The sequence below is a fragment of the Bombus pascuorum genome, chromosome 7 (genome assembly GCF_905332965.1).
Source record: "Bombus pascuorum chromosome 7, iyBomPasc1.1, whole genome shotgun sequence".
In the NCBI taxonomy this organism is placed as follows: Eukaryota; Metazoa; Arthropoda; class Insecta; order Hymenoptera; family Apidae; genus Bombus; species Bombus pascuorum.
In genome coordinates, this window is record NC_083494.1 from 10854195 (window position 1) to 10878255 (window position 24061).

Here is a 24061-nt window from a genome sequence, read left to right on the forward strand (position 1 = left end):
GGGTCCGTCTCCTGGTACGAGGGGTAATCTGCGTAAAACGGTTCGTGGCCTGTCATCAGCGTGTCCAGCATGTGGAGCACCATCTCCGAAGATGCAGCGGGGCCGCTACTCGTCGTCTGACAGAGTGGATCCGAATGGTTGCCGTACGTGCCGACGATTATGGCCGGCGCCTGCCCCGAAGGCCGCGACGTCTCGACGCCCGCGACGCCCGCCGTGACGTCCCTCTGATGATTCCTCTGCCGCTTCTTCTGCTGCCCGGTGCTGCCCGCTCGTTGACGCGCACCTACTCGCGCCGATGCACGCGCGCATTCGTGCACCCACCTTCTCTCTCGCCGCGCCGCGCCGTGTGTGAGAGAACACCGAGACGATCAGCCGAGAGAGGATCAGGCTCTCAGAATCGACTGGCCACGATCGAGCATGCGGGAAAGTTTCGTCGTTATTTTCCAAGAACGCGATAGACTTTGCTCGTCCACGAATTGCATAGCTAAGTTTCGGCGAGCATGCGAAATTTTCTAGGCGAGGAGAAGGGGGAGGCAACTCTGAATATTTATATACGTTCTATCCTAAGAGAATCGTCGACGAAGTTCGTAGAAACGTAGATGACCGAGCACTTTTCACAAGGAAAAACCATAGACGATCGGTTTGCAAAATTCTTCACTTCGGTCAGTGTCCATTCACTGAAATGCACAATATCATCACAGAATCACGACGGACTCTCCGATCGGTCTTCGCGGTAAACACACTTTGGTAGTCAGCATCGAACAGGTACAGTTTCCCTCGCACCTTTTATATATCTTAAAACTCGGCAAACCAAACGAGACTCCTATGCACACAGAACTCCAGTATTCTAGACGAGATAACAACTTCCACGCGGAATAGCGCGTTGATCCGCGCAACAGGTGTTCCACGGGTTGGAGCCAGCCACCCTCGAGGCACAAGCCCTCTATCCTCCTTTTACCTTCCAAAACAATCACTCTGTCTCTTCCAACTGCTGTACTATAATCTTCACACTGTATCCATGCGAAAGAACAACTAGCACCTGAGAAGTTCGAAGAGAATCTCTGGCTTTCCTTTAGAAGAATGGTGTATTAACTCGCGAACGAATGAACGACCGAACGTCGAAGAATCACAACGAGAAACGAAGATTCGAGAAGAAAATACGCGTCGGATGAAGAAAAAAGATCGACGAAAAAGAGGCGCGAATCGTACGTACAACAGAGCTTCCTTTCGCGTGCACTCTCCACTTGACGTGAGCGCGTGTGTCACTGTGACGAAGCGCCGCACCGTTTCCGCTCTCCGGTCCTCTGCATCGACCACCCTTCCGTCACTTCCCCTCCCGTCCAACCTTCCCCCTCCACCGTCAGCAAACGTTACCCCCACCCCGTTCCTCGACGGGACGCGATTCAACCAGCTGCGGACTGTTTCGTCCTCCGTCACATTGCTGCTCCTTGTTGGAGGTGGAAGTGTCCAGTGGTGGGGATAACTAAGCACTGGTGGGGGAGAGATGCGGCTCGTGGTGGGGATACGTGTGACGCGTAGTGGGGTGAGTGGGGAGAGGGAGGGATTCACAAACGCCCCTTCGAAGCTTCAACAACCACCTGCTGCCACCGAGGCGATATTTTCTACACGATTGAGTATGTGCCATGGATTTCCTCGAGAATTTGAAGCTCAGATTGGACGACTGGTTTTAAGTAGCTCCTACGAGTCAATAAAGAACAATGTAATGTATTTGAGAATTGAGTGTTTCGTAGGGTAGTGGATAGATATGTTTCAAGCATCAATTTGAGTGACTTGGTTAGTTAAGCATCTTGATTATTTTATGAGAAAGTTGAAACGAACTGTCTGTGTTTAAGGTAGTTTCGGTGGATCATTGGCTTTGCTCGTGCGAGATCGTAAATTAGAAGTTAAGACACGTAAATTAGATAAAATTGGGTTGCTTTTCAAGGGGCGCCTAACGGAGGTGTCGTAAAGTTAGGGGCCCAGCTGGCTGGTATTACCGTAAGCGTATGCTGGAGATGTCCCATCCCCGTGATAGATCGACCAAGGATAATATTATTCTTGGTCCTGTGGATCGAACGACAAATCTCGTTCCTTGCTTGACACTGACTTTCCAAAGCCATTAAATCCTTCTTCTACAGAGTTCTAACACTTTGCCGTCACGTTACGGTAGTAGCGTATTCGATATGCCAATTGATTCATCTCGAGTAATTTACTTTCCAAAGATATTCGCAACTCGATGATATTCTTATATTACTGCGAACATTAACTATTTCTGTTAAATCAAGTTCCAAGGCAGTAAGAAAATATTCGTCAGAGGAAGGAAATAAAATAGAGCTGCAAACGTTTCATCAACCCACCCCTTCATTCTCTTGTACGATAAAACGACGAATAAAAGGAAATGCTGAAGAATCTTGCCTCCAAAAAATCATAGAAAAAGAAGAAAAGAGAAGAGAAAAGGATGAAGCATAAAACAGAAGTAACGTGGCGGGAGTACATATATACATACTGGTATAACGCTTATAATACGAGGTCGCAACTCGAAGGGCCTAGCCTATTTTTGAGAGGGGGCTGGCTGGGGAGGCGCAGAGAGACCGGATGCTAAGAGAGGCGAGGCAAACGGGGGTTTCTCTGTTCGGCGGGCTCGCACGTGATGCAGAGGGGACCGGAAGTGCTCGCTCCCCTACGCCTCGTGCCTCTCGCTTCTCGTATAGTCCGCCGGCAATAGTAATGGGACTTACGAGCATCGCACAATAAGGACACGAGAGTTCGATGCGCCTTGTGCCTTCGTTTCTCCGCACGCTTTTACCGTTCGCGCGAGTCGCTTTGCTCCGCTCTTGTTGCGTTTGCCTTCGTTTCTCCCTATCCCTGGATTTGCACCTCCCACTTTATTCTGTCCTCTGGCCTCTTTTCTTCCACACGCCGTCTTTTGTCCTCATGTTCGGCACGAGTTAACAGAGTTACGGCAAATCGATGTCTGGCATGCCTGGAAGTCTCAACCGGTGTGTCAGATGTATTTTCAAGAGTCGAGGGGTGAAATTGAAAAATATTCCGATTATCTCTTAGTAGTTTCGATCTAGAAGAGAATTCCACGCGTTTCTTCCAGTTTACGGTTTCTATAGCAAAAAACCGTTGACGAAAATTTGTTTGAAACTAGAGATGGGAAATGAGAAATATATCGGACAGAAAGGATCTAGAAACAACATATGACTATCAGAAAGTCCATCCCATTAGTAAAAACAACATGGAATTATCTGAACCTTCCGACCAACATCCAAAGACCTATCTCTGAAACCTGGAACCGACAGTTAAGAAAATTGGAAACCCGTCAAAGAACGATGAAAACCTAGAGATCGTCGAATCCCTAAAAACCTCGCGAGAGTTCGATAATACCCGCTCATAATGGGGGTCGGTATCTCAAGGTACTCTAAAACGGACGTACAAGATCTTACAAGCTTCTTTCTTTCTCTCTTTCTCTCTCTCTCCTGGCATCTGTTCGATTCTGAACGCTCTCCAAGTGAGCAACAATGCCACGTCGTGTACGAACGTGCATACAAGCGAGAGCCAGTTCGAGGAGGCTGCATTTAGGGGTGCATTAAGGGAGGAGCACTCGAGGACATTATAAAACTATCTGGCTCCCGGAATATTGGGGTAGGACTCCTCCTTCCCTTTCACTATGCTGCCTCGGCTTCCGGTTGTAACGTGAGCTTCCACACGTTCTATTCCTCACCATTATATCTAACCATCTCTACCCATATTTCTCTCCTCTCTAAGACGAGCTACCACCAATCAACGATCAGGAGGAGGACGAGAAACGACGGCCAGAAGAGGACTACGACGGTGACGACGATGAACGACGTCGTCGAGGGCGAACGTACACGGACAGGAAGAAGGGACGAAAAAAAAAACATACACATACACGGCGGTCGTGTCGTGAGTTCTGAATGAGCCAGTGGCTTTGTAGGTCCCCGAGGCGGTGTACGAACTATGAATGAACGAGTGAATGAATACAACCTGCGCCAACAACCATCAACCCCCCGTCACCCCCTTGTCCGCGCGCCTTTTCCCTTCGCCAATCGTTTCATCCCTCTACGACCCTACTCGCCGGATCCTTCATCCCTCTACTGGAACGTTTGTTCCGCGGCCTTGTACGATCGTCCACAAGCCTCTCATTATGACATATGCTCGTGCTTCCACCTCGTCGCACTCCAAAAAACGATGTTTCCGATGCTCTTTCTGTTCTTCGCTTTGGCTTTTACGAGCTGGATGACGGTTTAATTAAATCAGCCCTGAATGTGGATTATTACAGTTTTGCTCATAGATAGATAGCATAGCAGTCGGTCGTTCGATCACAACTCTGGAGGACCTTGTGAAACTCTGGTAATTACGTATTCGATGCAGAAGGAAACCACTTGGAAAGCGATCGTTAGCTAGTTACGTGCGATATATTAATTCTTACGTATTCACTCTCTTCTAACAGAGTACAATTTCAGGTTCTAGACGTTCCCCGTATCTTCTCGCAAACGAATTGGAAAGATCCTCAACCCTTGAACCTTACGAAATTCTTTCCGATACTTTCATTAAAAGCCTCGACAATTTTCTCTCGCTGTTCAAGCTCACCATTTCCGCTCCTCCACGCTATTCAGCTCGTTGCAACGACATCTAATACCTAAATATCGAGCATCCCCTTCGATCTACCCTCGATGCACCATATCGATCTCTCTCTCGAGGTATACAATGGCACACGTGCGGCTATAGTTCAGATATGAATAAAAGGAAGAGAAGAATATCGTTGGAGGACAGCGACGAAGGCTTGTGTGGCCGCTAAAATCCGCTCTTTCAGAGGACAGCCGATTGGCCAATCAAAATGCCGTATGGCCAGTCTCGGCTAGTTATCACGCGGTGGTTGCTTAACAAATAATCATTGTACTCGTCGGCACGATTGACTAACCTTTCCATAAACGTAGCGAATGGCGTCACGATGGCCGAACCTTTTTTGGCCCGGGTGTCAGTAAACCGTAGGGAATCGCTTTTGCGCGCACGGGATTCGACACCGACTATAATTTATGCACGAGCGGCCGCGTGTGCGAGACCACAGTCTCTGTGTCCGTGCACGTGCGACGATCATACGTGACAAACGGAAACGATCGTCGTCCAACACTATCCTCGAAATATTTATCGACGTTCTATCGAATCACGATACGTTGGCTCTTCGTGTCGATATATTCGGCTAATAGTACAGGAAACGGTCTCGAAGGGTTGATATTTCGTTCGATATTCGAGCAGTGTGTTCGAGTTTCGTAAGGTTGAACCTTGGATGACGGATTGTGCAGGCATTTGGAAAGCTCAGATTGCGGGATTTCGAAATACCAGGCAGTTTGGAGTATATTTGTAAATTTGTTTTAAAAACGACGAATTCCTTCTTGGTTTCGGCAGAGTTTAAAGAACATTTATTACGAATTTCTGAAGAACAGCGAAATGGTAAAATCGAGCTGGTTCGTACTACGTTATTGAACAAAATTAAACGTTAGGGATACAGCATAGTTTCGTTATCGTTGGAAGAAACTGGACGTTGTAAACCGAAAAATTTGTCAAAAAATGATTGAAAGGAACCAGAAGATACACGTGTCGTTTAATAGAACGTTGATTTTTCTTGAATATCGCTAGCTTTTCGAACATTCCATATATCAATTTAATACGACTATATCTTTAATAAAATTTCTAACGTAGAACTTTGAGAAATTTTAATAACGAATTCTTCGTACGTACTGAATTAAGAAGGCTGAATCGAATAAATTAATTTCAATTGAAATTTACTAATCCAAATCTAACCTACATATTACTTCGTCGTAATTATATCTTTAACGAAATCCGTAATGTAACGGTACTTTGGGAATACCGATAGTAGTTCCTTTTTACGTAATAAATTAACATAAGATTCTAAATAACTTGAACAACGAATTATTATCAGTACTTGTAATTAAAGAAGAAAGATGGGAATAAGTGGGACTGAATTAATTGCAGCGAACGATTTCCATGCAAAAACGATAGGAAGATTTCGCAGATTTTTCATCGGGCTTGGCGTACTGTATCGTGATACTCGTGCACAAGTATAGAACGTGTCGTTGCAAGACGACCAACACAGGCGACCGTATAATAGACTCATTATTTCTGCTTGCCGGAGCACTGTTACGTTATGTATCGCGGCTCTTCGAGGTCTCTGGTTCGACTCTCGCTTATCCTCGCTTTCGACCTCCTCCTCTTGGAACCGATGCATTACGTTACTGCTGCACGCGCGTTCTCCAACTTTTCCAACCGACGGATCCTAGGCATAATTTATCCGATTATTCTAACTATTCATTATATCGTTCATTCAATCGCTACGATTCTGCAAAAAACAAACAATTCTACGTTCCACTGCTTCGCTGAATCATCCTCGAGGAACATAATTGCCAACTTCGGTACAAACTTTGAATTCGAAAATCAGGGAATTCTAACAAGTTTGAAGAATACTATACTATATTCTACCTCGAACTTCGGAGGAGAGACGAGAACAAGCTCTAGGGCGCGAAACGAAAGAACGTAGCGATGATTTTTCGGAATTTTTATACTTAAAAAAAAAAAAAAAGAAAAGAAGAAACAAATCGAAATATTTTTTTTATGAAAGACGTGTAGCAATAAATAGCTCGGTCAGATCATACCTAGTTCCGAAACTAGGAAGGGAGTGACCGAGAGGCGCGGAGGAACATCGTGGATTTTTTATTGGACTAAACGCGAGGATGTCGAGAGAGGCAACAGAGCCCGGCGTCGTCTCCATTGTCCGCGGCGAAGCGTGCAGAGGGCCCGACTTTCCCTCGTTCACCCACGGTCACTGCTGCAATGACGTAAGGACCCCGGCTAGGTAATTGTTACCTACGCTACGAACGCTCGCCTCATAATGTTCTCCTCTGTTCCGTTCTATTCGACCCGGCTGCGATTCCCTAACGCGTATCAAACACGCGTGTACTCCTCGTTACTGTGTCACTAGCTTCGCTTCTTCCACAGAACCTACTCAGATTTTATGGAAAATATCCAACCGACTCTTTACAAACATTTAAAATACACGTCGCAATTCGTACCTAGGATTCTTCCCAACCGAAAAGGATCTTCACAAGCGTGTCGTCCTCGTGCAAGTAGAATTATCCAAATTCGATTGCAGTGGATTCCATGGAAGCAAGTTAGAATGGCGTAAAATAGAATTCGATGGAGCCAAATTGTAATGACGAACTACCGTTTTCAAGGGATAACATTCCAATCCCGCTATGATATTCCGCAATCTACGAGTTGCTACGGTCGATTAACCGAGAAACGAGGGAAAATATCAGGGCAACGACGAATTGTTCGATCGGATGAATGGGACAGCGATGTACTCCCCGGTGAACGAATCGAGTTTTCCATTGTTCGTCTGTGGAACGACGAGTCCTTCGGCTGAATGAGTTGCGTCAGAGTTCAGCCGATGAAAACGCCGAGAATAAGGTGAATCACAGCGGCGCGAATTGCGCACCATGAACGGGGCCGCGAGATATTGCAATCCCGCGAACCCTTTGCCCCGTGTCAGGTGGAAGTCTCGGTTAATGAGCCGACTTCTTCCAGCAAGCATCGCGAAAACCCTCGGTGAAATCGCGTGGATTGTCGCTAGCCCCCTTCTTCCTTCTTTCCTCGTCTCCTCGAGGAGGGACGATCCGACGACGAAACGGTTAAACGAGACGCGAACACAACGACGATAATGAGAGACTTGTGGCAACACGTGCAAACGCGGTGTGTAGAGAGATGCTATCAGCCACCCTGACGTAACAATGAGAAACTCCTCTGTGCCCGCCACTCGCAACGCTTTCCTTCGTTCGTCGCTCGCAATCGGGGAAATAAATAAATCGGCTTGTCGCACGCTGGACTTGCCATGCTCTTGCATCCTCTTCGTCTCTGCTCAGCGTTTCCCAACCTCAACTACGGACTAGCTAATCTTCTAGGAGAATCGGTTGCGAGGAAGGAAAATCGGATTTTCTGGAAGTGATAGTCGCAAGTGACGATCTTTTTAATACAATGGACTTTCGTACAAAAATATAACGGCCGCTCTAAGACTGTTCAGCGAGAGTGTAGATTAAAAGTTTAGTTATTTGTTTCTTGGAGTTCGATTTCCTCGTACTTTCCTTCTATACACGACAAAGTTGCTCTCGATCGAAGTAAAAGATACTTAAATACGAAATTTATGTTCAGAAGTAATAGTCGAAGCAGGTAAATCGACCGAGGGTTTGGGAAACGCTGAACAAAGTCTTAGAAGAATAGATTAATTCATTGTTCCTGTGGCTGTGCCTACACCTCGCTCGAACAGGAGGAATTCGATGTTCAGTCGAGTCCATATTGTCAGCAAGAGTTTTACACGACCGACGAGAACCTTCCCAGGACAAGGCTGCTCGTCGTGTACCATGTTTCAATCCCTTTTAATTTATCACTTCGCGTCGAACCTTTACGTATCTCTTTCCTTGCTACGACTCGAGCTACACATCTGTTAACCTCGATCAATCTACACTTAGGTACAACGTTCGTCTCTCGTGTTTCCGTAATGAACATTTGACTCTATATATTTTACGTTTCGTCCACGCGAAGCTGTACCATCGATTTTTCTACGTGTAAATCGATAAGAGTCCAATCTCGTTCGTTCGTTTTTTGAGGAAACTGGAGCAGAGGATAGATGAAATGTGAGAGACACTTACCATCGTTATGATACTGTCTCGAGGGCAGAGAGACCGCGGCGGAAGATGGTTGCAACGGAGCCGTAGGTTGGTTTCCAGTGTTTTGAGGGCCGGACGAGTTCGAGGTGGCGGAACTCGCTGGCGTCGCTGGACTCTTGTGTTCCGGTGTCGCGACCTGATGAGCACCGCTCTGGTATCCCAAGAAATCACCTAAATCTGGCACGCATACGCTTTCGTACATGTTGCCCGGCACGTTCTCCAGCGAGGCCTTCGCCGCGTCGACATCTGGATGGAAAACGGAACAAATTCCTCAGTTCGCCGCATTCTGTCCACGGTTTTCTCGCCGACTATAGTCGCCGGTCGTCCCTGCTTCCTCGCGTATTACCGCAGATTTTTTTCTATTACCATTTCGTTCTAGGCTTTTTCTTTTTTTATTCAAGGAGGAGAGGAACTGGAGGAATGGAATCGGAGGAGAATCTTGGAAAGGAGATGTTGTTGCGAAAATTTTCAAAGTCTCGAATCTCGGCTAGTCACGATTACACCGTTTAAAGTGCGTGCTGAATACGACAAGAATGAATGTTTCTTCGTACAGTATATGCTCCGACGGTCCGAAGCGAAAAAACACGACGATATCGAAGCTCGATTTTGTAATTTTTATTACCCATCGCGGTTTCGATAATTTTTTAACGTTCTAACTATTTACGATAGTCTTCGTAGTAGTGGAATTTATACAGTTATATAATTATCGTAGCTTCTTAGTCTTCGTAGCTGCGATAAAGATGCAATAACGACGATAAATATATCTGTATATTACAGCGAAATTATGTATTTATCTATTACAATAAAATATTATCCGTCACCTGCCGCTATCGATAGCTTACGATAACGAGGAATTCTAACGAACGATGGATATACGATGATGTTTACCAGTTTCAGAAAAGCGAAGACCCTGATCTTTACCACGTTCGAGTTCTAGAACAAGTCTAGAATATTTAATTGTTTCTAGTTTTTCGATACGTTACTCTTATTCCACTGTACAGTTATATCGTACACGTTAACACGGTGTTTACATAGCAGCAGAGCAACGCGGGAGGAGTAATTAATGTTTGTGCCCGTAGTTACGCGATTATAGAATTCCATGTCATTAAGCCAATTACAGTGGCGGCGGCGTTAAGCCGCGCGTGCAAACTCGGTCCCTGTTTTTACCATTCCGGCGCAAGAGCACCGCGAACGTAATCGTGATGAACGATCTAGCCGTGCTCCATTATTACGGCCATTATTGCGAAGGAGACGATTGCCATTGGCGTGATTCATCGACGAACCAAACGAACGATTCTGCGTTTCTGACCCGGTGAGCTTGCGCTATAGGAAAATCAATTCCATCCCAGGAAGCCACTCCACCTCTTCCCTTTTCGTTTTCACCTAAGTTTTCTATCAACTTTGACAACCGAACGATATATAAAATGGAATTTAACGTTTTCAGAACGAGATAACACGTTACGAGATAACTTGACAATTGTTGTTGCACGTCCGAAATATCTTTCCCTCCGAAGAGAAGAGAAATTTATTTACAGCCGATTTATTGGGTTGACAACTAAGTGATAGCGGCTTTTGTCACTAGTCAATCACTTAGTTGCCAACCTAATATTTACGATTTTGTAGAAACGACGCTGTATCACGATTCGACAGATTTAGGTTGCTTGTATAACAACGCAATGCACACGACCGTGTAATCCTCCGATTAGAAATATAAGACTTGAGTGACCGGTACATAGTAATAAATTCTCTTGCGCGATAGCATTTAATTTTGTAATAAGCCAAATGAAGTTTACAAACTTAACTGATCGTATTTGACGCAAAATAGCGAAATTATAAAACAGAAGTCTACAATCTTAGGGAACATCGGTCGAGTGCATTATATCATTAAAACTATTAATCCTGCCAAATTACATGGCGTCGCCGCTATGAAATCGCAACGATGTCGCGTCGCATGTAATAATAAACAGAAAAAAGGAAATCTGAGATTGCGCAAAGGGCGACGAAACGACAGAAATTGGCTTGGACGAACGAACGATCGTTTCACCAGTGATTCCGATCGTGTACGCCTGCATCACGAGGATGCAGCTTTTTAGTTTCTACTTTTTTTTTTTTTTTTTACGGCGCACGAGAGAGTTTCCTAATATCCGTTCTCGTTCGCGGAATCAAAGCGATTACCCACGCTATGTCGCGTCTACGCGCGTGCACCAACACACGTTGAATCGCGATTGGCCACGGATCACGAGCGTTCTTCCATTGTTCCATCCGGCGTATGAAAGAACCCTCGATAAAAATATTTCAGCTACGTACGACTATGACAAACTGGTTTACGAATCGACATAAAAAAATTGTTATTTTTATGTAGATATTACGTATATGCTAATTTGCTGTTTTCTTTTATCAGACAGTCGTATCTACTTCACTGTGATGCGCTCTGTTATCTGAAATAATTATCCCGGTTCGTCTCATTATAACGTTTCTACTCATTGTTTTCTGATAACAGAGATAGCTCGTATCTGTTACAGTCTGTTCCATATTTAGAAACATAATGGTACTGCTGTTTTTTTATTATTATCAAATGCAAAGCAAGAAACGAAGCTACGAGGAAATAGATAAAATGTTATTCAAGAAAATAGAATATTTATAACATTCGTTTCTTCGTAATATCACGGCACGTCACGATAATCTTCCTCCTGAATGATTTTATTGAATTTCGAATGAACTTGGTCACACATTAATTAGAGTACAGAATAAGAAGAAGAAAAGGAAGCGTGTAACATCGGATAAAAATCGGATATGATGGAGGTTGGTGTTACGTGTGTCTAATCGGGCCATTCGATTGAATCGCGGTTTCCCCGGCTATCAGACGACACGAATAATCGATGAGGAAGTACGGGATTTTACTTAACGGGAATTAAATCATGGGTGAACCTCCGCTTCCTGCCCCGATCATTTCATACCTTGTCCCTCTTAGCCTCCCTTTCTCTTTCTCTATCCGTCTCTCTCGCTCACGCCCTTCCTGTCCACATCGGCGAAGATGTAGAAGTTCCAGAGAAACTTCCTTCCAACGATATACGATACGAACGATCAACGTCCCGCGACTAACCTCTCGACGATTGATCCTCTGCCGAGGAAAAGGAGAAGCCGAAGAAAGTCCTTCTTTACATGGTGTATTTTATCTGATTTCACAACTTTGTAACTTGACATCTTCCGATATACAGACGCTCGTTAAATTTAAGCTCCTTTTATCTTTAAGAAACGGTATCGTACATTTTCCTTTCGATTAATAGTTAAACGCATTATTTGGTTAACGATCGACAACGAAACGTATAATCCGCGGCCAATGAAAGATTTGCCAGCTACAGAAATAATTATCAACCTTTGTATTCTACGGTTAAACGGCGATAGCTCTTGCGCTGAATTAAAAAACACCGCTAGACGAATCTCTGGAATAAATTAAAAATGACGAGTACTTGGGTGACCGTCTCGATACTCTTAGAAGGAAGAAGAAAATCATCATGCGCGCGTCTTTTCTGGAAAATGAATAACCGCCGTGAACACGAACGAGTATTATACCGGTGCTTCGATTTCCACCCTCTTTCCCGTAAAAATCGCTGGGTCCATTGTAAAGTATCCCGGCCTCTATCTTGTAATCGAAACACGAGCGGGATTACCGGGTTGCATGCGCGCTTTTACACACAGTGATCCATACAGACGTTGGTCGAGTGGTCCGAAAACCACCTAAGTGGCCGAGGCAATGGCACGGGAGCATTCTGGTGGCACAGGATATCCGGAGTGGGAGTTTCTATGGCGCACGGCTCTTTTTTCCTCCATTCTCTCCTTCGTTTCGAATAAAAAGTGCCGATTCAACGCTTCGAAACGCTGAAAACACGAAGCTCACACACAGAAAGAGAGAGGATACGCGTCTCGCTTCCACGATCTCGTCATTGTTCCCCCGTCGATCTTTCTCTTTTCCTCTTATTCTTCCCTTTCACTCTCACTCTATTTCTCTCTCTCTCCCTCCCCCCTCTCTCTCACCGTATTGCCTCGTGTATTTAGGTACCTGTGCCTGCCGTGACATTGCGATTTTACGGAAATTCGATCTGTGTTTTTGTTCAGCGGACTATAGGATGTCCCCGTGCTAGCCTAAGGAAAATGATTCTTCCGCTCCAACCTGTTTTCCCTTCTCGCGAATCTTCAGAAAATGACCACTCCCTTCTATTTTGGAGAACAGGGGGATATAGAGGTTCTTCTTTTACTTGGAAGAAGATCCTTTCTATTTCTAGGGGAAGTAGTATGTCGATGATTCAATTTTTTAAATATCTCATGTATAAAGTAAAATCGTATATCCAGTATAAACTAAACTTTTGATCGATAATGAAGTCTGTTTTTCCATTTTGCGAGTCTTCAGAAATTTCGAATGAAAATTCTCTTTTATTTTGTAATGTAAGGAATACGGAGGTCTGTTATTTCCTTTTTTTTTTTTTTTTTTTGTTGTTGGAGAAAGATTCGAGTGTCTTTTTTATTTTCTGCTAGAAACTATCTTGTCGATGATTGAATTTTTCAATATTTGTATATCGTATCGCAATTAATTAATAGAGGATTCGAAGAGATTTTGTAGATGTTAGGGGGGTAATTAACGCGCTGACTTCGCACGAGGATAAGGGTAACAAACGAAGAGAGTATGGAAGGAAGAAGAAGCAGAGAAAGTCACGTACCTTTCTGCAGGATCTCGAGGTGTTCCCACAGGATATCGCCCATGAAGGCCGGAGCACGTGCCAAAAATGATTCCTTGCCCATGGCACAAATCTGTTTCCCCGTCATGTTCTGCCAGGGTTGCATCGCCACACCAGCCAGGGAGAATTCCCCTATGGCCCAGTGCAACCAGTGGGCGACAGCTGCTTCCGACCATTGCCTCGGATCTGAAAAATATTACACCAGGTTTTTTAATCTCGCCATACCCATTTACTTTCCTTTTCCTGTACTTGAACGTATGAACCGCGCTTCCAAGTTTTCTTGTTCCGACATTTAGCGATATCGAATGCTGAACAATTATTTAGAATCTGTTATGCGGCAAAATCAGTGGAAGGAAGTGAAAATAAACGAAGGAACATAAATAAACGAGCAGAACGATGAATGAAAACCTACGATGCAAACAACAGGCTTAAAATGTAAATAAATAACACAAAAAAGGAGGCTCCAATATAATCAAATAAATCATCAATTTAATCGAAGAAGCAGCGCAGAAGCTCTGCTAAATCATGAAAACAGGCAAGGAATACTAATATATTCAAATACACTTTTTATATAGTCTTTTTTGTAGATGCTAAGTAGTCGGTCGTAAAATTGTTGCAGCACAAGTCATGTAACAGCCACATCTATCAAAATCAATGCGTAAAACGTAACAAGAAGTTGCATACATATTCATACCAAAAGAGTTTTTAACGTTTGATATTCGCATCGATGATTGAAACAAGAGTGTTACTATGATTTCGATCGATATCTCTTTAGATCGCAAAGAAACAGCAACAATATCTTTTTTTCCGATAGCCGGTCGTGTAATCGATCGGCAAATAACTTACGCTGCCGTGATAAAACCGCGAAACGTTTAACACTGATCCATGCTGAACTAACTAACTAACTGTTGAAAATGATTATTCAAATCGGGTCTGTGATTAATGACGATCTCGCTGCTTTCAAACAGGAAACGATCGATATCTATTCTAATGTCTCGACGAGTTCTAACATTCCCGTCTTTCACGACCGTTCCTTTTCTTTTCGCCTGTTTCTGACAATAAAAATTCTCGTCGCTGCGCTGCGACTCGTCCGTATACACGCAGTTGGAAAAAGTTATTTTGTTCCACGAATAGGATCACGCTCTGACAAATCGTTTCGTTATCGTGATTTAACGAAGAATAACGCGAGGTTGCGTAAAACTTCGAAAGCTGAATTTACAGAATTCTTAATTAGATGGGAATCACGGAGGCGGGAAATTGAAACGGAGAATAAGACGAAGAAGCAAATCGATTTGATTTTAATGAAGTAACGATGAAAATGGTGACGAGGTGAGAAAGGAAAGATTATAGAGGCGAGACAAAGGCTTTTCGAATACCAGAAAGATATTGCGTCGGGTTGACGACATGATCGGTACTCGGGCCCGGCCATCTTTGGTAGAAGCAATACCGAGAAACATTGGAATGTCCCATTTGAGGTGCGCGCCCATATTTGCACGCGTGTCTTGCATTGTTTCGCGGTATCTTCCCGCGTGAAAGTACAGTTCGGTTCGTAATGCAAACAGAAATTACGACGAACTCATCCTCCCTTAACGCGAGGCCTTCTTCCTTTCTCTCTCTACGCCAAATGCCAAAAGAATTCGTCGAAACGTAAGTAGACGAAACACTATCGATTTTTGCTCTCGAATATTTCGGAATTTTTTTCATACTTTCACTCTTTGCGGCGACGTTTTGCGTCAATGCAAATGTTTTAAATCTCTCTCTCTTTCTTTCAGCAAAAAAAGAAGAAGGATCTTGAGCAACGCGTCTTCGAATTTAATTCTTTCGAGCGTCCAAGTGTTCGGACGATTTAGAAGTACGTTCCCAAACTTTGCTCTTTTTGGTATTCGAAACTGGTTCGTATATCCTGAGTACTTTGTAAATACGAAAAGTGGAACATATAACATTCTGCGAATAGTAATGGAGACTCTCACGCAGTGAAAATTTTAATGTTGCAATTTATTTATTTACTCGTTTATTCGGCAAGATTAACGTTAGCGTGAAAAAAGTCTTACAGAGAACAAAATACAATGATAGAGAGCCGTTGTGGGATAATGGAAATAGTGGATACATTCTGTCGGAAATCAACACGTGAACAGAAAGATCGATTGAAAAGTTTAAATTGGAAAATAATAGCCATACAAAAGGTATTTTAAGAAAGGCTGAAAAGATATCGGAGAAAAATAATTCGGATAAGAGAATATAAAGATTATAGAATGTTTAACAGTATCTACATCGTTCGTAACGTTTCATTCCTATAAAACGGTTTCATAAAAAATTTCATTAACAGAGTCCTCGAATATTCAAGCTAATCGCTTATTTGCAATTAAAAACATCGTGTTCCGTCACGGAAAATGAAATATGACCTCTCATGAATAATAATTGAATCTCACGAAGTGAAACTTTTCTATCGCAATTGACTATACATTAAATTCGATCCCATCGCTATATAGAATTAACTTAATACATACTGTTTTTAAACGAGAACAGACTGGAAGAAGCATCCACTTGTTGGATATTTTCTCGTTTCGTCGATAATCTCTAACCGGCGGCGTCGCGATCTGCATATTTCTCTCTCCGGGCGATGATAATGCACGAAGAATAATCTAATGTAATACAGGACTTTTAACTCCCACCCGCTGTTTCACCTTATCTGCCAGCTGATTACGTCGTAGGAAACTAATTGCCTAGATTAGTCTATTGCGGTACGGTTGATTAAAAGCTGTAACCAATGTACGCGCGGACGAGAGAGAAAGAGAGAGAGGGAGAGAGAGCCTTCGACTGAACCGACCCGATACTACGCTCTGTAATCGCTCCTTCTACCCTCGCGCGCAAATATCTTACCTTGGTTCGTTTTTTCCGCATTTGTTTACATCTATTGCTCTATCGTCTAACGAGAAAATTACATCAACGTAATTACGAAACGAGAAAACGGAGGGAAATTCCGTGCAACGATTTCCAAGCTCTCGTAGTTGCTTTATTGGAAAGCCGAATCTCAATTTTGTTCCACATCTGACGAAATTTCTCTAATTAACTCTGCTGCGAGCAGGTTAATCTTTTACGTCAGAATCTCGATTTTCTTTCGATCCAGAAAGCCACTCTTTTTTCCTAACGTTTCAAGGATATCGTAGTTTAACGTAACGTAACGTAATCACATCGATGCAAGCCTTTCCCTGGTTTCTCTGCAACTTGAGAAATTTCCTTACGATGAAAAAATATTGTTTGATCGAGATTAATCCGTAGAACGCAGGAGAGTAAACGCAACCTTTCGCTCTTTCGACTCTCGGTCGCTTGGAGCTTCAAGACCGAAGGCAATTTCGATTTCTTCCACGAGGATCTTCTCTCGGCGGAACAAAAAGAAAGGAAAGAAAAAAGAACCAAAAATAGCCTCACATAACCCGACCATTTAAGAGGTAGTTAAAAGCGAAATAAACGGAGTAATCGTGAAAGAATGAGCGGAATGAGGGTAGAGAGGGTGGAGGAGTGTCACCACGAGCAAGAGGGAGAGCAGTCTGTTAACAATGCTGACAAGGAATAAGTTCGGCAAACATCGGCGCGATCCTCAAATATCGGCGGTCGCTTTGATCGTGCCGTGCCGTTAGACACTCGCGCGAGCCAAGTCCTCTTTGCTCTCTCTCACCTTTCCTCTATTTATGTATTATCGCCGCGACACCGATCCCCGGGCTCGATCCTTCTCGTCGACTGGTTGGCTGGTTTTCATCGTTTCCACGAATGGAAACGAGGAATATCTTCCATTCATAAAAACGGCGTTACTCTCGCGAGTCACGTAGCGACGCGCGACGACGATCGCGAGATCCGTCCGCGGCTCCGCGATTTCGCTATGGCCATCCAAGGACTAAGGTCGACGACGTTCTTCCTTCTATTCTTTTTCGCTCTACTCGATCATTATGCCTCTTTCGTCGGCCACCTTTGATTTCTGATCGCGATTTCTGACGTCCGCTGGTGCACGATGCTAGTGCACACGAGTTTCCCAGGACCGCAGATGGTTACTCGAGATCGGTGTGGAACGAGACCGTGAAAATTCAGGGCTGTACGCGATATTGAAATTGTACTTGTTGGAGAGAGATATAGACAAACGCAAGATAAAGAGAGAGATGAAAAGAGGTATAGGTTTGGTATTGAAAAGCGTAAAGTTCGCTACGAATATTAGCGGAACACGAATTTTAAAACACGTTCGAGAGAGTTACTTGATTTTGATGGATTTTGGCCCGGTTTTTTGTCGGTTCGCTCAAACTATTAGAAAGTGAAACTACTTCCTCGTTGCGATAGCACCTTAAAAATGAAATTAGGTAGAAGCTGGATACTTTCGAATCGGAGGATTACTGTTCCTTTTTTCTTCTTCTTTTTTGCCAGCTCGAATTACTCCATTATAGTTGTATTTTAAACCGATTATTATTATGGAAGATATATAATTTTTGCTCAGACTTTCTTAGAACATTTATATAACCGAAATATTTGCGATTATTATCAAAGAGAGATAGAGACACCGTGAATTGTCAAGAACTCCAGGGTGTCTAAGAGCACCGGTGGAAGCGATCCAGCTAGTCGAGAGATCTTCAAACAGAGATAATCGCCGCAGGTGTCACGCGCAAGCTTTTTCGACAATAATCGAGAAATACCGACTGTGATTTCGGTCGGTTGGTTTAGGAACCGTCTGGCTTGCGCGAGGGCCAAGCAGTTTACCTACGATACGATGTACCTGCCCTCCAGTGATAAATTTCACCGGCCCCTCATGGACAGGTGGACGCCAATCTCCTTCTCCTCCTCGTCTCTTTTTTCCTTTCCTTTTAATTTCGTTTCGTTTCTATGGATCTGCCTGGCAGACCGATTGAAACGTGTCTCGATACGAGGTTATGGCAGTTCGCGTCACACTGAAGATTTTAATTAACCATCTTTAACATCGCGTTTCTAGTTTTGCCTTTTATCTTCTACTAAGATCGTTTATCACTTTCCATTGAACGCTCCAATGTTACCACAGCGCGACGTTCGATATTCCAATTGACATTGCAATTTCAATTTCAATTTCGTTATCACACAATGTCTTCTAAAACATCCGTTTCAATTATTGCAGGATATTACTGGTATAATAAATCATTCTAATTATCGTGTTATTTCAACTCGCTTTAATGTCTTTGATAACGTACAACCAATGATCGTCCCCTTTTTCTCTTTTCCTTGTTTCTCTGTTCTTTCGTCAACTTCTTCTCTCGTTTCGATCGAATTCGTCAAATGATATAAATATCTGTCAATAAACGAGGAAATAAACGATATTTCTATACTTTGTTGACCATTCCTCTCATCGCAGAAATTCTCGACAAGTCAACGAAAAAATGTCAACGTATCGAGACTTCGGCCTGGGATTCGATCGACGCAGAATATTAACCGCAAGGATCTCGATGATGTTTGTCCTCGATGATCGCGCGAGTTCGAAGATGGCAAGTCTCGGTAGCGAGCAACATTCTGATAGTGTGTCGATGCGGTACGTGACGAGCCGTGTCTCGATTCGACAAAGGGGATACATCCTTGGCGGCGCTTATTATTCATAAGAAAGGCAAATTCTGAATAAATCATAATAACGAATGCGTCAGAGGGTTCTGACGTCCTGCAATGCAATCGCGAATGCACGCCGTGTCTCCGTGCAGCAGGTGCTTCGTCGACGGTTGTAGCACGCATGGTACCAAACTTCGAGAAATGGATCGTGTTAACATCAAACTACTTGCAATTCCACTTACTCGTTAATTCCCTTTTCGATCGATCCAGACAGAAATCACGGTGGTGTGAGTAGTACGCGATATATTTTGTTGTTCGAATAAAGGATACTAACCCCTTCTTTGCTTATGGTTCAGCCTCAACTACACGTTACAGATAAATTTATGATTACCAGACTGCGGATGTTTATGCAGGTTCATATTTTTATCGATACGATCGAAAAATTGGAACTTAAATAAAGTGTTGTTTCACCTATTGAATATTCTATCGCGTGATTTATTTTCGATAAAACACAAATAGCGTTGCATCTTTACAGCTTCAAATTTCTTATAAATGCATAAAATCCTATTATGGCAATATATAAATTTTATCCACTTGGCGAGACTATCTTTCTACTTAAAATTTTGAAGGAATTTGTCGATTGTACACAGTTTCTTAACTTCATCGACTTCTACACACCATTTCCTATTCTATCCTTCGTTCTTCTCCTCCTATTGCCTGTATACGTGAGTCAGGCAACGTTTTATGCAATAATATCAACTTTTTCTTCAGTTCAACCAGCAATCCAAGTAAGAAGGTCTATCCAGGCTTAGCTAACCCGAGCGATGCATTAGCGTAGAGCTCCAGTACAACGTATTTATACACGTATTTGTCTTACTACTGTCTCACAGCGATTGTATCACCCCGACGCTTGTTTTCCTCTTACTATATATCACCTTTCTTGTGAAAGGGATCTTTCTCGTTTAATTAATAAATTAAATTTAATTAAAAATCCGCAGTCTAACGATCGCTAATTTTTAATGTAAAGAATTATAATTAATACCGGAGTACAAACGAAACTTTGTTAGAAATATTACGTCTAATTATAAATGCGACCATAGTTTATACTATAATTGTGATGTGATAGTGCGAGACAAGGCAAGCGGTTAAACAGAAAGAAGACTTTGGTACCATACCGATATAATTACTCTTACACCAATGTCTAATATGAAACGATGGAAATGTCTCCAAGAAAATTCTCGTTTCTCCCTTTGACCTTGTGCTTCAAAATCTTCAACTCGAAGTTCTCTTTCTCTTCATTTTGGATATTGTACGTATCGTTGTAATCTCCATGAAAATATAAAAGGTTTTCAACACGAATAGTGTACATTTTGCACCTTTAAACTTTGTATAAATGAAATAAAAATCCGCAGTCTAACAATTACTAATTTTCGATCTAAAGAATCGAACGAAGCTTCGTTATAAATACAAATTGCCTGAGTTGGATTGCAACCGTAATTCATACTATGACCGTGATACGATACTGTAAGGCAAGGCAAGGGATTATGTAGAAAACCTTGATAACATATTGCAATTTATCCTACGTCGTTGTCTAACACAAGACGAAAGGAGATATCTTCTAAAAGAATAAAAGCCTCGTTTCCCACCTTTGATCACCGCCGCAAAATTTCCAAACTTCAAATCCTCTTGTGCTTTAATTTGAATATTTTATATACTTGAATGAATAAAACTACTAACTTTCGATGTAAATAAGGAATTGAAAATAAAGCTGCAGTTCAAACGAAACTTTGATACAAATACAAACTGCCTTTAAGTTAAGTTGAAAGCATAATCCGTACCGCAAGTCCTAACATCGTAAGGGACTTGTACTTCAACCCGACTCGTATCGGCTTAAACGAAAAACCGTGATACCATGGCACTATAATTTAACCTACGTCAATCTCTACCATAAAAGAGCTATCTCCCAAAAGAATAAAATCCTCCTTTGATCTCCGCTCCAAAATTTCCAAACTCCAAATCCTCTTACTCGCTTAAATCATCATCAGCCTACAGCCAAACTGTGACAAACGCCAGAGCAAAGACAATGGGCGTCGAGAGGAAGATCGATAGTACAGAAGAGCGAAGAACGAGAAACGAGAAAAGAACGAGTAAAAAGACGATATTATAGAGAGAACTAGAAGAAAAAGGTGGCGAAAAAGAAGGAAGAAGAAAGGACTAGAGAATCAGCGCGACTGCGGTCCGCTGTAAAGTGGAACGGCGCGAGGTTGCTCGTTAGGTTCACGGAGGTCAGACTGTAGGTGATCTGGCCGGAGGGTACGAACCCGGGGCATGTAGACCGGAAGTAACGTCACACCCGCGTGGCTCTGAATGCGCATACCGGATGTGTGGCATCGGCTCCCCATCAGAACCATCAACATCACATTCACAATTCCTGCACATCGCCGCCTCGTCGCACATCACATCACATCGCGTATATACTCGCGCGTCTCCGTGCACGCACGCACGCACTCACTCACTCACTTACTCACGCACGCATGCACGCACGCACGCACGTACCATTGCACGCAGCAAGGTTTTTCCCGGTTTCGAAAGGGCACACACGCAGACCATACTCCGATTTTTCGACAAATTTCTCTCGTTCGCGGTCGACCGTGACGCGTTGTGCAACCAAACGAGAAGCTCGTTCGAGTATCGTGCGCTGAACTTTCCAGAGGTTTTTTTCGTTGTACGGAATAATCGTCTCGAGCTGTCGCGTTTTGCTTCTCTTCTTTAGGCGTGTAGGATATTTTAGAGCGGATTTCTTTTTCGGAACTGCTGAGAGCAACGCTCTTGGTTTCGAATAGTAAACGATCAAAGTATCGAGGTTTTGAGTTTTGGAAGTGATTGGCTTAACGTACGTGTTAGTACAATTTTTGGAGAACGAGAGCGCGTGATAAAACAAATTTTCCTATGGGGTTGTTCGATCGGCTTGGAGCTGAAGAGTAGATAAAGTTTGGAAGTTTTGAAATTTCCGAAGGATAGCGAGGTCATAGAGAGTGGAACAGGATATACATTTTAGCTGGAGAACACGGAATGTTAAAAGATGTTAAGACGAATGTCGTAGTTAAAAGGAATGATATGTATCGAGGAATATTACGTCGATTAAAACCTCGATTGATCATACTTATTAGAATAGCAGCCAGGAAAAAACGCAAATGCCACAAACCATTGCAAAAACGCTGGGGCTTGATTAATCAGCATCTGCTTCTGACTCTCGATTCTCAATAAATGCATTTTCCGAGGATATCTTAATCAGGATCAATAAATGTATCCAGTCTTGATCAACATTTATGCTATACCGAGCTGATTAACGTCTTAACGATACATTCAAGGCGTCTGTAATACCTTCTTAATGAGATTAGATTCAAGAACTTCGATCTCATCCAACACACTGAAACATTCTATCTTTCCATATCGATCCACGATTCTCAACGAGAAAAAAAGAAAAGAAAAGAAAGAAAAAGGGACATTCTGCGACATAGAAGATAAGTGTCTCTATTAGCAAAAAAAAAAAGATTCTATTAGCAAAAAAAAAAAGATATCTTTGAGATACGAGATAAAAGAAGAAAAAAATAGATCACTTATACATTTCCAAGCTATAGTTCACATCGGTACAGAAAAAGCAATCGAACAAACACGTATACAGAGATCGGATGAAAACGTCAAAGCTTGCGAATAGGATCACGAGTATCGCGGCAATGATCCTGTAATTAGAAGTCGTTGAGAAACCTGTACGCCATGGAACGTGCATAAGGAGGAAGGGAAAAAAGGCGAAGTAAGAAAGAAAGAAAGAAAGAAAGACGAAAGAACGTTTTCCACGAGGTTGGAATACGAGTATACATGGTATTAAGAGAAGAAGAAGAAGAAGAAGAAGAAGAAGGAAAAAGGCGGCACTCACCTTTGGTTATGTTGAGGCGGACTCGTTCCTTCTCCCAGGAGGCGAAAGAGGCCTCCAGGGCCTCGGTCATCTTCTTGTTGGTCCCAGGTGTTAACGGCGGCACTTGTGCCGGTATATCTGCAACGTGAGGATACGCTCAAATTAAGCGGCTGCGTGTACCACAATACACTTGATGTACTTAACTTAACTGGAAATTTGAGCAAGGGCTTAATACATAGTACTTTTTGAATTTAGATTTTCCAAATTTCAATGGTGGAGAACTCGACATTTATCGAATACTGGGCTGTTTACATTTGAAAATTTCACAACTTGGAATATCCTGCACGTTGGGATTCCCAATGATTCAGGAATCTCATACAACTAAAATTCCGCGTTCGAATCTAAATTTCCTCCAGTACATAATAAACAAACTCTACAAAACCAGAATTACCCCACAATTACAGATACAACTTCAAAATCTCCCACATTAACTGTGCCGGTGATTATGAAAGTGTCCTAAATCAAGAATCTAAAACAGATGAGCTTATCGCTTATCTGGCTTTGCTTCTACTAACGTTACGATAATCTGACATCATCTTTGCGAAGTAGTAGAAATCGAAGCGTTGCATCCAGTTGATTGTTGCGTCGTTCAACAGAATTCGACTCGTCCGTCAAACGCGAAACGTTGAACATCTTTCAGAATCACCGGCAAAACTATGACCAACGATCCCAATTTCTCCGACACATATACCGCTCCGAGACCTACCCTAAACCATCTCCTTCCTAATGAAATACCTTGCCATCCTCAAACCTCTGTCAACCTCCGTACACATTATATACATATATTTCCAACCGAGCACAAACATTGTCTATGAAAATTATCGGTAGGTGGTAAACTGCGTGTTTGTTGGAAAAGGGGAGACAGGTAGAGAGGCAGACAGACTCGGAACAGTCGGGATCGGTGGATGTGTGAGAAGCCAGGTTAATGGTACTTCTCACAAAGCGGCGTGCACGCGGTCGCGCGCGCGTCAGCGTGCAGAAGAGAGAGCCGGAGGAACGTGTAGACGGAGGAGCGTCAGGTGTCGCGGCGGCGGCGGCGG

The 24061-nt window shown here is 43.1% G+C and overlaps 1 protein-coding gene across 5 annotated transcripts in view; it reads right to left on the reverse strand.

Moving 5' to 3' along the window:
* Positions 1-24061, reverse strand: part of LOC132909361 (ETS-like protein pointed) — a 144185-nt gene that overhangs the window by 18513 nt on the left and 101611 nt on the right. For 4 of the 5 annotated variants that reach the window (XM_060964152.1, XM_060964150.1, XM_060964151.1 and 1 more), the window contains 3 exons: positions 22983-23099; positions 13481-13684; positions 8748-9011 (listed from right to left, as the gene is read on the reverse strand). In XM_060964152.1, the coding sequence (XP_060820135.1) occupies positions 8748-9011; positions 13481-13684; positions 22983-23099 (585 nt within the window). The remainder of the gene's footprint in view (positions 1-8747; positions 9012-13480; positions 13685-22982; positions 23100-24061) is intronic. The other variant, XM_060964154.1, reaches the window with a different exon arrangement.